Genomic DNA, 15,279 nt, shown 5'->3' with positions numbered 1-15,279 from the left:
TACAAAGTAACAAATCTGATGAATGTTAACTCTTGAGCTAAAAACCTTTCTGCAGTTTCCCACTGACTTACTGATAGTTTAAATGTATCTGTTATGATTTGGTCCCCTCTACTTTTTCAGCTTTCCTCCCTGCCATGCCCCAGTGCGTGCTCCCTGCTCCAACAATGCAGAAGCCATGCCTTTTTTCATTTGTTTATTAAACTCCCACTGTCTCACTGATCTTTGCATTTCTAGTCCTTAGCATACTTCTTGACACATTTACTATTCCATAAATGTTCACTGAATAAACAAGTGGATACATGTTGTAAAACAATGGGTGATGTTACAGAAAGGAAGTAAAGAGAGTTTGCACCAGTATCGCTGGCGGAAACCAGCGCACACACAGGGAGCATCTGGCCAGCCCAATAAGACAAACAGTGATCAATGCAAGGTGAGTGGTATAGAGAGAGACCAGGGAAATGGTTTAGCTATTCTAAGATTACACAGACCTAAAGTGGTCAGGAAGGTTTCCTAAAGAAAACAGGCTTGAAGGGAATCTTAAAGGGTAAGTAGTTTGTAAGTAAAGAGTACTGTGAAGGCGTTGTGGGCAGAAGCAAGATCAGATAGGTGGATGGATGGATAGATAGATGGATAGATAGATAGATACAGAGATACAGAGATACAGAGATAGATAGATAAAACTAACGAACAAAACCCACCAGAATTTGATTATACTCTGGAAGCTTTGCCATAGTATGAGAAAGAGCAAAGAGAGCCGTGGAAGATTCCTTGCTTTGCCTTTATTCAAGAATACATGGGTGGGAAGAGACACTCCTATCCTGCAGCTATTTTTGGAAGCCAAACGATTACTGGTACCTGTAAGAAAAGGTGTGTGGGGGGGAGGGATAAACGTGACATATTCTACATCGAATAGAAGAAACTAGCTTTATAATAAAAACAAACAAACAAAACCAAATCATTCACTTAAGACAGTGCTTCTCAAAATTTCTGTGCATCAGATTCCTCTCAAGGGCTGTTAAAACACAGATTGCTGGGCCTCATGACCCCCTTCCCCAGTTTCTGATGGGGTGGGGCCTGAGAATGCGCATTTCTAACAGGTTCCCAGGTAATGCCGATGCTACCAGTCCAAGGACCATACTTTAGGGAACATTGCACGGGGTTCACCTACGTACAAATTTTGAAGATTCCAAATGGTGAGATAGAGGAACTGCGGACCAAAACGGACAGCAGTGATTATGTCAAGGAACCAGCAGATGGGCAAAAGGTTGGGGTAACAGCTGTTCCTACAGGTTTTAGGACAAATTTCACACAATTTAGTTATGAGCAAATGTCAGTGTTATTACAACCCTGCTATATGGACCACTGGGCTACTACCAGCAGGGGAAGGAGGGCTCTCCAAGGCCAAAGCTTTTTCTCTTGATAAGAGACATTATACAAAGCAGAAGTGGTTAGATGGTCTTTCATAGAATATATACAGAAAGGAAATAAAGTCTGCTAGAGATCTTTAGATTTTTTTTTTTATTTGTATTGGGGTATAGTTGATTTACAATGTTGTGTTAGTATCTGCTGTACAGCAAGGTGAATCACTTCTACATATATCCAGTCTGTTTTATATTCTCTTCCCATATAGGTCATTACAGAGTATTGAATTGAGTGTTTGCAAAGCAGAAATAGTGTCACAGATGTAAAAAACAAACTTATGGTTACAAAGGGGGGGGATAAATTGGGATTGACATATACACACTACTATATATAAAATAGACAACTAATAAGGACCTACTGTATAGCACAGAGAACTCTACTCAATACTCTGTAATGACCTATATGGGAAAAGAATCTAAAAAAAATGGGGATATTTAGATTCTTGATGACTGTCAGCTAGGTAGATAAGCAGCTGCTCAGAAGAGGTCTTGATCTGATTAAAATCCATCAGAAAAATGCCTATGAATTTCATCAGGAATAATAATTTCTTTCCAGATGGAAGTTGTAAATCATAACATACTAAAAAGGTTCTGCCTCAATCAGGTTTAGAACTTTTTTTTTAATACAATACACCTGGGGATGCTTGTTACTGAGGTCATGGGGACTGGTGAATGAATGAATGAATAAGGCATGAATGTAAGCAAGGGAAACCAGAATTCATCATTTCCTTCTAGTTTCACAAATTATTTGACAAACTTCTTTACCATAAGCTGTTTAAATATTGAGTTCTCATGGACGTTCTGACGATCTTGTCCTGGATTTGGGAACTGCTGTGTCTCTGTATGCAGTCATATAGGCACCAGGGTTTAAGTTATTTAGCATTTTGATCTGTTAGAAAGAAAGATAATGGGGTGAAATCTCCAAGTTTGAAGATGACATTAAGTTCTTCTAAGTGACCAGAGATGGATTACATAAAGAGCGACAGACTCATTTCCTGTGGGCAGGTGAAGTGTAAGGAAATGAATTCAGGGAATACATGGTTAGCAAGAGAGTTATTATCTTAAACACAAGAAAATGATCTAGGGGTTAATGATCTAGGGGTTATTACCATTGTCTAGAGTCAGTGTGAGCCTGCTGCCAGGAATTCAGCGAAGTGCAGGTACTTGTTGAGAAAATAGTAGAGCAGAAAGCCCGGCATTATTTCTCCACTAAACTACTAAACAGATATGAAGTCTGAGGTTCTTTGTTTCTCTCCTCATCAGTATGCTTCAGGAAAGACAAGAAAAAAGAATGTTAAGAAAAATTCAACAAATCACACTACTGAACATTTATTAATTGCCTAATATGTACAAAGCATCTTATCCGGTAATGGGGACACCAAAGCCATTCTCAGTGGCCTTGCACAGGTTACAGAGTCTCCACTGAGAGTAGTTGATTTGAACCATTTAGCTAACATGAAAGCAGTTATCCTCATAAAGCATTCATTGCAAGTGAGGAAAGTGAGAAAGAGGTACTTCTCTGGGCTTCTACCAAAGGTTAGATTTTAACTGTCTAAATTCTGCCTTATGAAGACACATTATTGTTTTAAAAGAAGCAGAAGCTGCAAGTGGAGATGTTAAAAATTATAAAACTGTAGAGCAGAGGTTGAAAACCATTTCTGAAAAGGGCCCAATAGTAAGTATTTTCGGCTTTGTGGGCCAGGTGGTCTTTGTTGCAACTCCTCAACAATGCAACGTGAAAACGAATGAGCTTGGCAAGATTCCAGTAAAACTTTCTTTACAGAAATTGGCGTTGGAGGCCCCAGCCCCATGGAGCTGCCTGAGCAGAGCGGCTGTAGGCAGTGCTGTGTGGGCAGAACCTGGTGTTGACGGGAACCATTTTCGTCGTCTTGCTGGTGACCGTAGTCCTTAGGCATTTTTTTTTTTTTTTTTTTTTTGGAGCAAATGGATCACTATTTCTCACAAGCACTTTACATTAACTTGGATCCTTTCTAAATTTTTATCCAAAACAGTGTAACAAAATAGTAGGTAAGAGTTCATACCAAAAAACCCCTTCCATCCCACCTTTTACAAACTGCAATCCCTTATGGCATTTTGTGTCTACAAGCCCATTCGGCACCAGTGACAGCAGAGCAAGCAAGTCCTCCACGAGCATTTGGGAACAGAATAAGTTCTGTTACACATGGGTTAGTGGAGAAGTTGGAATCAGAACTTTAGTGCTTGGAAATCATCTTTGGTCTGGACAGTTGGTAAATGCTGAATGATTTAGAAAAAAACATCTAGCCATTATCTTATCCTAACCCTGTAATGCAAGTATTTGGCCACGGAGTCTGCTTCTCAGTGTTTCCTTTTATATTTGTATTTGTGGCTGTACTTGTTAAAAGTAAGACCTGAAGCTCCAAGGTTCAGTGTAAAGATGGAGTGCTCATGAGAAAGAAAGCATAACTTGGTGAGTGGTGTAAAACCACACTGGAAAGGACTAATCATTAATGGTTCAAAATATTAAGACGAGGCAGACCTGACATGTAGACATTTGCTACCTTGTAATTGATCACAATGGGTTAAGAATCACAAATGTTTTTAATTATCCCAAGTCGGCCTAGATACTCCATTTGCAAAGCAGCGTCAGCTGTGGGGGACGTAGGCCGCCATTCCTTGCGCTGCTCAGAGCTCTGTGCTCAGATGCCTGCACTGAAGTCGGGGTCACACCAGGTAGGCCTTTGGCCATGGGCACCCTCGGGCTGGGAGGCTCTGGGGGGGGGGGGCTGGGAGGCTCTGGGGGTGACTGGAAGTGTTAGCAGTTGGCCTGGCTGAAAAAGAACTCGTCCCGCTCAAACACGTTGATCTCCTTGTCCTGCGCTTAAGTCCTCCCAGCCCGTGGCCTAGACGTCAGGGCAGCTTTTCCCATCTGGAATCTTTTCAGCCCTGGGTAGGGAGGGTGCAATAGAATTGCATGTTCACCATATAAGGCCGAGTGGCGGGTGGGTGTGTCATTTAATTTCAGCTTTGAAAATGCTGCTTTTCCTTTGCACTGTTAGTGAACTGGATTTTCCCCCCATGGAAAGGATATTTTTGTGCTTACTTTTTGTGTTTATTTTATTTTAAAGGTGCTAGGCTTAACTTTGTTATTAAATTAAAATGCTTGTCTCGTTTGTGCTCCATTCAAGCAAAGCACTGATATATATATGTGTAGTTTTTTGTTTTTTGGTTTTTTTTGCGGTACGCGGGCCTCTCACTGTTGTGGCCTCTCCCGTTGCGGAGCACAGGCTCCGGACGCGCAGGCTCAGCGGCCATGGCTGACGGACCTAGCCACTCCGCGGCATGTGGGATCTTCCCGGACCGGGGCAGGAACCCGTGTCCCCTGCATTGGCAGGCGGACTTTCAGCCACTGCGCCACCAGGGAAGCCTCTGTATACATTTTTTTTAACAACCCACACTTAATGTGAAATAACTGATGTGGGATCCTGTAACTGTTTGACCTAAGGATTTTGCTTGTAACCCTAGCATTGCGGCACTGAAACGTTCACTGTTCTGTGCTTTTGAGCAAAATATCAATTAAAACAAAAGTAAAATCTTAAAAAAGAAAACAACAGCAACAACAACCAAAAAAACACACACAAATAAGCAGTGGAGGATTTGGCCTTCAGGCCATAGTTAACTGACCCCTGCTGTAGAGAACGGCCAACAGGAACACCATGCTTTTGACTCAGCATGCAGGGAACATTGGAACCTCACTAGCCCCAAGAGGATACTACTGCTGAAAAATAACTTAACGATTGCTAAATTCTTATTGAGGAAAATAAGAGACATTTGAAGCACACTTCCAACATGACTTCTCTTTTCAAAGGATGGATCTTACTGTGTTTGAATCCAGACACTTAGTGCCTCCAAGACGAAAGTATTTTATTCTCCTAAGAATGCACTCATGCAGCTTTTTGTCTTCAAACAGCCAGCTTCCCAATTGCACATGAAATTGGACAGCTGAGCTCTAGACTCTCTTCTAAGCCCCAATCTTGGCGGTTGGCACAAATCCTGGCCTTTTTATTTCTATTTGCCCTTTTGAAGCAACTCTGTCATTTATCTCCTAAACAGATGTTGCAGTCGGGTACCTTATGCCTAGCTCCAAAGATTGGCATACGGTTCCATCTAACCCCTTGTCACCTTGTGCTCAAATCTACAGCAGGAGAAGCTGGAGTAAGGTGCTCTCTGGCAGGCAGCCGGGGCCCTGGGGATCCAGCACCACATCTCCCGTAACGTGGTGAAGCTCCAGGGGAGACGAGGAAAGGCAGCCAAGACAAGTCTGCCAATTCCTGGATTTCACAAGTTTTCTCCTGGGAGCGCTTTTGTTTCCTTCCCTGCTTCTAACTTGAATTGACTGAGAAAAAAAGAGGAAGGGCCATTGAATAAAGGCACTCACATTTGCCTTCTAATTTTGTTCCGTAGGAAACGGGCCACCCACAGTGTTGGCAAAAGGAAGGGCAGCCAGAAAGACCTCCGGCCCCCTGATCTTTGGATCCATCATGAAGAAATGGAGATGAAAAATATTGAGAAGCCATCAGGCACTGACCCTGCAGGAAGGGACTCCCCCATCCAGAGTTGCCAAGACCTCACGCCAGTCAGTCACAGCCAGTCAGAGACCCATCTGGGGAGCAAAAGCACGTCTCATTCAGGTAACTTTCGTCTCTCTGGCATCAGGAAAAACATCCCACTCGGAGCCCCACAGAGGAGCTCTTGACTCCCTCTTTTGCGGATATACCCTTTCCACTAATTTGCACATCATTTACCAACAGTTAAAATAATCTGATGTAAATTTGGTTGATTAACTAGGTTTACTTTCTATTCCATCATCGCGTTGACTGCCTTTTATAACTGTAATGCTTCTTGAAACTTCTAAGAAGTAAGAGGTGATGCCGTTGGGACATACTGAAATGTGAAGGCTAAATGAACTGATTGCTTTTTGTTACAGCTTGAACAAAAGTTTTGTCAAGGCAAACTTTGAAGCTATTTTAGTTCTCTGTGTCTGTGAAAAGTTGATTTTAAATTTGCTGTCAATTCCTTGCTTTAAAAAAATCACTTCAGGGACACCTGAAGTCTGAAAACATCAACTATTCTGTTACTTTGCCCTGATTACGGTGGAGATGAACTGTCATCCCCATGCAATCACATTATATGATCACTAGCCTAGTCTAATGGAGTCTCTGAAGGCTCTGTTGCTGTACAAAGTGATCTGATGGAGAAAAGCCTGCTGTTTAATGATTTGGTGCAGAACAATCCATGTCTAGGAATAACTGAGAAATCCAGAAAGTGGTTGTAAGATATTTCAGTTTATGTGGGTCCTTAGAGTTTCAAAATGCTTATGGGGAGTTGAATAATCAACCCACTACTCTCATCAAAAAATCTCTTGGTCTACTCATGATGTTTGTTTATAGAATGAGTAGCTGTTTTAAACCAAATTAAATATTTTAATTGTTTGAATGTGTAACTGGTTGATTAGACTTTCTTGCAGAGTTGTTTAAACAAGGACTTTACCAATTTTCGATCATGAGTTGCGTATTCCTTTTCTAGACCTTAAAGAATATCTCAAGCAGTGTCCCTAACTTTTGTCACTTTCAATTATTAAACTATAATCCAGTTCCATTAAAAATTATAATATGAGATTTAAATTAAAGATTCTTTTCCCCTTATGGCCAGTCAGGCTTCTGGTTCTGAGCACTGGGGGTCACAATTTGTTTTTTTCAAATCCTCCAGCACCTTGGAGGAACATGGAGTGGTAGGGTGGGACAGCAGGAGGGAGGAGCATATTCTGTTTCAGAAACACCTTTACCCATTCTTCCTACCTATCTGCTCTTTCTGGTTTTGTGTGGGGACGGAGAGGGAAAGTAAAGGAAAAATGGGAGGAGAAAGGCAAGGTGGAAGGGAAGAAAGCACAGTTTGAAGTTCTTCACTCACTTTCTGGGCACATGGGCTGTCCTCATGTGGCATCCAAATTCTCAGTGTCTTATGAAATACAAGTATGAAGTCTTTATGAGACCCTGTGGGATGCCTTCTCTGGCCAATTCCATAACCTGAGATATCAAGTCAGGACTTAACCCTCTCCCACCAGGAGCAGCTCTACCTGTCAGCCTCACTGGTCCTCCTGTGGGTCATCCGCACTTACGTGAATTCCAACAAGAGGGCTCAAGCCTGGTCAACTTTCCAAGTACCCACTTGACCCAGAGGAAGCTCCTGTATCTTTGACAGGTCAAATGATGAGAGAGCTTGTAATCCACACTGTTCCTCTCTCAGCCTTGCTTTCTTCAATTACCTCTTCCTCTGTTCAAATAGACACAGTGTAGACCAGCAAGCCTGCTGCCTGAATAAGCTTCTACCCAGAGAATGAATGAAAGCTTCTTTTGCAGGAACCTCAACAGTCTATAGGTGTTCATTCTTGTAGCTTTGTTCCATACTGGACATCAGGAGGCGAGAAGCACCTCTGCCTCTCACTGGAGGAAATAAAATTGTCTCTCAGCCCTCAGAAGCTTTTGCTAATCATTTCTAGGATTCCTCCTTATTGATTTTTCCCCTTATCATTTATATGCTCAGATGACATTTGGGGTCAGCAAGACAAGTTTTGTTGTCTCTTACTAAGTCTTGAGAAAAGTTTAACTCCAGATAATGGCTGTTTTCTTCAGAATGAGAAGATACTTGTGCCTATTTGTCTTTAATTTGAGGACCTACTTGCCAACTCTATAATAACAGGGAAAGTAGCACTCAAAATCCTGTTTGTTAAACTTGACAATACATGAAGTATTCTCTGTGCTGTTGTGGTTAAAAGGACAAAACTCTGATTGGAAGAATTCATATTGTTAAAATGGCCATACTACCCAACACAATCTACAAATTTAATGCAATCCCTATCAAAATATCCATGACATCTTTCACAGAACTAGAAAAAATAATCCTAAAATTTATATGGAACCACAAAAGACCCTGAATTGTCAAAACAATCTTGAGAAAAAGGAACAAAGCTGAAGATATCAGGCTCCCTGACTTCAGACTATACTACAAAGCTACAGCAATCAAAACAGCATGGTACTGGCACAAAAACAGACACATAGGTCAATGCAACAGAATAAAGAGCCCAGAAATAAACCCACACACCTATGGTCAATTAATCTACGACAAAAGAGGCAAGAATATACAATGGAGAAGGGACAGTCTCTTCAATAAATGGTCCTGGGAAAACTTTACAGCTACATGTAAAATAATGAAATTACATTTCCTCGCACCGTGTACAAGAATAAATGCAAAATGGATTAAAGACCTAAATGTAAGACCTGAAACCATAAAACTCCTGGAAGAGAACATAGGCAGAGCACTCTTTTACATAGATGGTAGCAGTATTTTTTTGGACCTGTCTCCCAAGACAAAAGAAATAAAAGCAAAAATCAACAAATGGGACCTAAATAAATTTAAGAGCTTTTGCAGAGAAAAAAAAAATGAACAAACAAATTGACAAAATGAAATGACAACCTACCAAATGAAAGAATATATTTGCAAATAATATTACCAAACAAGGGGTTAATATCCAAAATATATAAACAGCTCATACAGTTCAATATCAAAAAGACAAACAAACAAAAAAGCAACCCAATCAAAAAATGGGCAGAAGACCTGAATAGACATTTTTCCAAAGAAGACATACAAGTAGCCAATAGGCACACAAAAAGATGCTCAGCGTTGCTAATTACTAGAGAAATGCAAATCAAAACCGCAATGAGATGTCACCTCACACTTTTCAGAATGGCTATCATCAAAAATTTACAAATAACAAATATTGACAAGAATGTGAAGAAAAGGGAACTCTTGCACACTGTAGGTGGGAATGTAAGTTGATGCAGCCACTGTGGAAAACAGCATGGAGGTTCCTCAGAAAACTAAAAATAGAACTGCCATGTGATCCAGCAGTTCTACTCCTGGCTATTTATTCAGAAAAAACAAAAACACTGATTTGTAAAGATACATGCACCCAATGTTCATAGCAGCACTATTTACAATAGCCAAGGTATGGAAGCAACCCACATGTCCATCAACAGATGAATGGATACAGATGTGGTATACATATACAATGGAATGTTATTCAGTCATAAAAAAGAACGGAATTCTGCCATTTGCAGCAATGTGGATGGACCTAGAGAATATTATGCTTAGTGAAATGAGTCAGACAGAGAAAGACAAATAGTGTATGATATCACTCATTTGTGGAATCAAAAAAATAAAACAAATGAATGTATATAGCAAAACAGAAACAGACTCACAGATATAGAAAACAAACTAGTGGTTATCAGTGGGAAGAGGGAAGGGCGGAGGGGCAAAATAGGGGAATGGGATTAAGAGATACAAACTACTATGTATAGAATAGATAAGCAACAAGGATAAATTGTATAGCACAGTGTACTATAGCCATTATTTTGAATAATTTTTAATGTAGTATAATCTATAAAAATACTGAATTACTGTGCTGTACACCTGACACTAATATAATATTGTAAATCAGCTATACTTCATTTAAGGAAAAAAAAGACCAAACTTCATGTTAATGAATCATATGCTCTTTAGTGATATATAGTGTTCAGAATTTCAGTTTTATTTTTCAACAGATTTTTATTAAATTTTTAAATATGCATGTATCACTCTTTCTTATTATTTTTTATGACTCTTTAATATGACATTTTATAGAATTATAATAAATCTGTATAGAGACACCTAGCTGTACTTTTGAAGAATGTAGTTTATTTCCTGTGTTTTTATAATAAGATTTAATGTCTTTGGGGCTTAAGTACAAGTTGCAAAGATTGTGGTAAATTCATACAATTGAATATTATGGAGCTGTTAAAAATTATATTACTGAAAAAACAAAAATTATATTACTGGGGCCTTCCCTGGTGGCGCAGTGGTTGAGAGTCCGCCTGTCGATGCGGGGGACACGGGTTCGTGCCCCGGACCGGGAGGATCCCGCATGCCACGGAGCGGCTGGGCCTGTGGGCCATGGCCGCTGGGCCTGCGCATCCGGAGCCTGTGCTCCGCAGCGGGAGAGGCCACAGCAGTGAGAGGCCCGTGTACCGAAAAAAAAAAATTGTATTACTGACTTATTTATTGACAGAGAAAGGTTTTTATGTTATTTTATAAAGAAGACTACAAAACAGTATGTATAGTATAATGCCGTTTTTGAAATAAATATATTAATAGATACTCTCTTGCTTTCACATATACATACATATGCAAAAATTATAAATAAAACAATAATGGTTCTTTCTGGGTAATGAGGTTATGGTAAATTTTATTAATGTTTGTACAATGAGAACATATTGATTGGGTAACAAAAAAACCTAGATATTATTATTTAAAACATCAATGAAATGAAAAAGGCATTGGCGTTCCTGGCTAGAAATGAAGTGTTGCATCATTAATACTCAAGAGTATTGTTGTTCTTTTAGGTCAAGACACAGAAGAAGCAGGGAGCTCCATGTCTACCCTGGAGAGGTCATTGGCTGCACGCCGAGCCACCCGGGCCAAGCTCATGATTCCTATGGATGCCCAGTCCAGCAATCCTGGTGAGTAACAATTGGTACCACAATGGAGCAGTCAGGTGCTTTCTGTTTGTATCTTTTCTCTATCAATTATCAAAGCCTAATTAAGTTTTCCCTGAACTTTCTGGGCAAATGGACATAATGAAGAAGTAGTAAAATTATATCATTTATATTTGGAAGTTAGAACTTTCACTCTGTTATTGTTGTATTCGTTGTATGCGATCAGATGATCTGTCTATTGGCAATCACTTGATACATATTTAAGAAAGTATAAGAAATATGAATTGATATAAAAAGAGTTGGAATTTTTGTCATTATTCATCTTATTCTAATGACCACCTTCATGGATTTTCAGACTTAAATAACCTAGTACCCTTGAAACAAATATTGAGATAATCACTTACTACCTCCTTCTTGTTAAAGTTTTCTGTCATACTCCCACATTCACTGAAGATATTAGTATCTGGGAATCACTTTCTTTCCAATTACCTCTATGATCAATCTTGGTAATTACAATATCCATGCAGAAAATCCATCTGATGTTAGTTCCTTTATATGCCCTGCAATATGAGCTCTCTCCCACCTCAGTCCATCAATTCCATGTCACACACTAAACCGATAATTGCATCTGCTGCAGAATGTCAGTTTCTATCATCCCTTTCTCTAGCACTGTATTACTTTCTGCCACTTATTTTATTGCCCCCTGGCCAAAAATTTTTCAATCCCACTTGGACCTCCAATCCATTAACTCCACAACCTTCTCATTGTCCCTCATCTTCCTCATGTCTTTACTTCCATCCAAACTCAACTCCCATCCATCATCAGTTATTACCTCCAGTTCCTTGCAAACACCCTCATCTCCCTTGGTTCTTCTTCCCTATCATACTCACCTAAAAAAACTCAACCCTGATTAAGTCAGCTCCTCTACCAACATTGACCATGTACCCTAACAGCTGAATTTATCTGGAGAAAAACACATAACCTGTTTACTGGGTATTTATGACCACACATCCAAGGTGAGCTGTCATCTATTTGGAAATGCCACTCATTTCTCTTAATCATTCATTGTCTCACTTTAAAAGATGAATGTCTTATATCTATTCTTACTTTTCTGACTCCCGATACCTCTCTCCTTTCCCCACTCCCAGCTAATAAGCATGCTTCTTATATCACCAAGAAAAGAGAAGGATTCAAAATGGCATCCTTATCTACCCATCAAACCGAGTTGATCTGTTTCTCCTCCTATGTAAGGCCAGCTCTTTCCCTTGAGGACATCCATTCGTCCCCACTTAGGGACTCTTCTTTAATTATCCCTTCCCTTTTTTGCATCATCAGTTTTCCTTCCTGATAACTGATAACTCCAATAAGCATATAAACATTATCTCATAACTCCTGTGTTAAAGCATCTTCCCTGGAACCACTTGCCCTTGCATCTGAAGCCCATTCCTCCCCTTTCCTGAAAATTTCTTTTAAAAGTTGTCTATACTTACTTTTTCCTCTTTTAGTTTTCCTTATTAGGTTTAATGAATTTCCACAGTCCCTCTCTACTGAAACCATGGTTGCCAAGATTATCAATAATCTCCACATTTTCTTACCAAATGGTCAATTCTCCAATGCTCAGCAAAATTTGACATAGCTTCTCACTATTTTTTCCTGGAATGTGTTCTTCACTTGAAAAGTCAGAGAGTACCCTAGGGCTCAGACTTCAAGCTGCTGTCTTCTATCTACACTAGCTTCTTAGATGTTGTCATCTAATACCAATGTGCCACTTAAATGCTCACGAATCCCAGATTTTATCCCTAGTTTACTCTCTTCCTGAAATCCACATCAATTTCCGTATAGAATATTGACTCACCTTCTCCAAATGGCTCTCTAATAGGCAAGCCATGTATGCTCCAAATGGAAATCTTGCCCTTCCATAATTCCCTCTCCCCAACTCCAAACTTGATCCTCCTATTATTTTTCCCATTCAATACATCCATTTTCTGTTCATCCATTTACTCTTGTTAAAAAACTCTAGTTTCATACTTCTTTATTCTGATTTCCTCACATCCCAAATTCAATCTTTCACCAAAATCCTATAGTTCTTGCTTTCAAAACCTGTCCCAAATCTGACCACTCCTTTCCATCTCCACTGTTCTGACCTTACCCAAGCCACTACCATCTCTTATAGATTATAGACTATAGCTGTAAACTTGTAACTGTTCTCTTTTCTTTAGCTCTTGACCCTCCAGTAAGTTATCTACACAGCAGCTTTTCAATATATGAATTAGATCATGTTATTCCTCTTGACTTCCCATCACATGTAGAGCAAAATCCAGTGATTTCACCATGTGCTCTGAAGCACCAAGTGATCCAGCCTCTGGCATATCCCTCACATCGTCTCCTGCTACTCTTCTCTATAATCTGTTTCAGCCACGTAGCTCTCCTCTTTGTTCCTTGGACAATAACATACATTCCAACTCAGGGACTTTTCAGTTACTGTCCTATTTGCCTGGAATCTCTTTTCGTAGATGTTTACTTGGCTTTTCCCTCATTTTATTCAGGTCTGTATTTAACTGCCACCACCATGAAAGAACGTAGACCTTCCCTGGCCATTGCCTAATATCATCCTTGGTCGCTCTCAACCCTTTTTATTCTGCTTCAGTTTTCTTAATTAATGTGTATAACTATCCTACTTGCTTTATTGTGTTTGTTTGTTTATTATTTGTTCTCTGTATTTTAGCGAGCTCTATGAGGGCAGAGATTTTGCCTGCTTTCATCACTTCATATCCTCAACACCCAGAACAAAGGTTGGCGCGTGGTAGGCACTCACTCGATACAATTTAGACAAATGAACGAACTAATGGTTCTTTCTTTCTACCTACTGGATGTCATGTTTCCTCTGTGTTTCAATACAGCTCTCAATTTTACTATAATAAATGTAAAACCTTACATGGAATTTATAATAAATGCCAACTGTTCAACTCATGGGGTAGATACTATTCTTATGCCTGTTTTACTAATAAGAGAACGGAGGCTTGGGAGTTTAAGTACCTAGCTTGCAGTCGCACAGCAAGTAAGTGGCAGAGCCAGAATTTGGACTCAGAAGGACTGGACTGGCTTCAGAGTTCTGCTCTCTTAATCATTATGCTCCCAGCTGCAGTCCTCTGTGAAGCTATTGTCCTTTTTCTTTCATTCCTTTCACCACATAGAGAGACACTGTACACTTAGCTGCCTCTATTTTTTTTTTTTTCCTTCCAGTCACTTTGCTCTTGTAACTAAGTTCTATCTGTGCCAATTTTCTGTAGCTTTCTTCTTAAAGATCATTGTGTTTCAGAATCCTTGTGGGCCTTTCTCTCCCATATATAACTTCCTTATCTAATAAGTTCCCACATCCCACTGATTATTTTTTTCTTCCACAACATCTTTTGAATCCCTGGCTCTATTCCCATTCCCAAGAGTCCTATTTTTATTCTCCTCTTTATGTCCTCACACCTGAACTGTCAAAACAGTTTTAAAATTAATCTTCCTCTCTGTTGTGTCTTCTAGACTTCTTTGTATCCTGCTTGCCAAATTTCTTCCTAAAACAACTTAAATATGGTATTTCACTCCATACATTTTCCCAATGGCTCCTCACTGCCTTCTAAGAAAAAACGACAAACCCCTCAGCATACCAGATTTAAGTCTACATTTCTAGTTTCCTATTGCTGTGTTAGACACTTGCCAAGCCAGACTGATCACCAGTCCACAAACTTGCATTGCCCTTTATTTGACTTTCCTTCTGAATACCTTTTTTCCTTTAGGAATGACTCGGTAGCTATCTCTAACAAAGTGCTATGCATCTTTCAAAGACCAGAGAGATATTGATGCTTTCATAAATTCTTTCCTCTCTGATTATTCCATCCAGAAATGAGGGCTTCCTTTCTCGTGTTTGAATGGCCTTTCTTTTTAACACTTGTGAGGCATTAATTCCACATAGTACTGCCTCATATGCTTAGGTATTCAAGTCCAAATTTTCTCTCCTCTAACAGGTCATGTATCATGTGATAGGGAAGGAACGTATCTAATTAATCTTCACAGACACACACTGTATAACTCAATACCTAGCACAAAATTGGTACTTGCTAAATATCTGTCAGGACTTCACTGGTGGTCCACTGGCTAAGACTCCACACTCCCAATGCAGGGAGCCCGTGTTCGATCCAGGGAACTAGATCCTGAATGCTGCAGCTAAGACCTGGCACAGCCAAATACATAAATAAATAGTGTAAAAAATAAATAAATAAATAAATAAATATCTGTCAAAT

General features: G+C 39.7%; 1 protein-coding gene across 1 annotated transcript in view; it reads left to right on the top strand.

The window, feature by feature from the left end:
• DCC (DCC netrin 1 receptor) overlaps positions 1 to 15,279 on the top strand; it is a 1,193,354-nt gene that overhangs the window by 1,104,696 nt on the left and 73,379 nt on the right. Inside the window, 2 exon segments of the mRNA XM_079943413.1 lie at positions 5,865 to 6,091; positions 10,898 to 11,014. Coding sequence (XP_079799539.1) covers positions 5,865 to 6,091; positions 10,898 to 11,014 — 344 coding nt within the window.

This window comes from Stenella coeruleoalba (genome assembly GCF_951394435.1).
Source record: "Stenella coeruleoalba genome assembly, chromosome: 14".
Lineage (NCBI taxonomy): Eukaryota > Metazoa > Chordata > Mammalia > Artiodactyla > Delphinidae > Stenella > Stenella coeruleoalba.
This window is presented reverse-complemented; position numbering and strand designations above follow the sequence as displayed.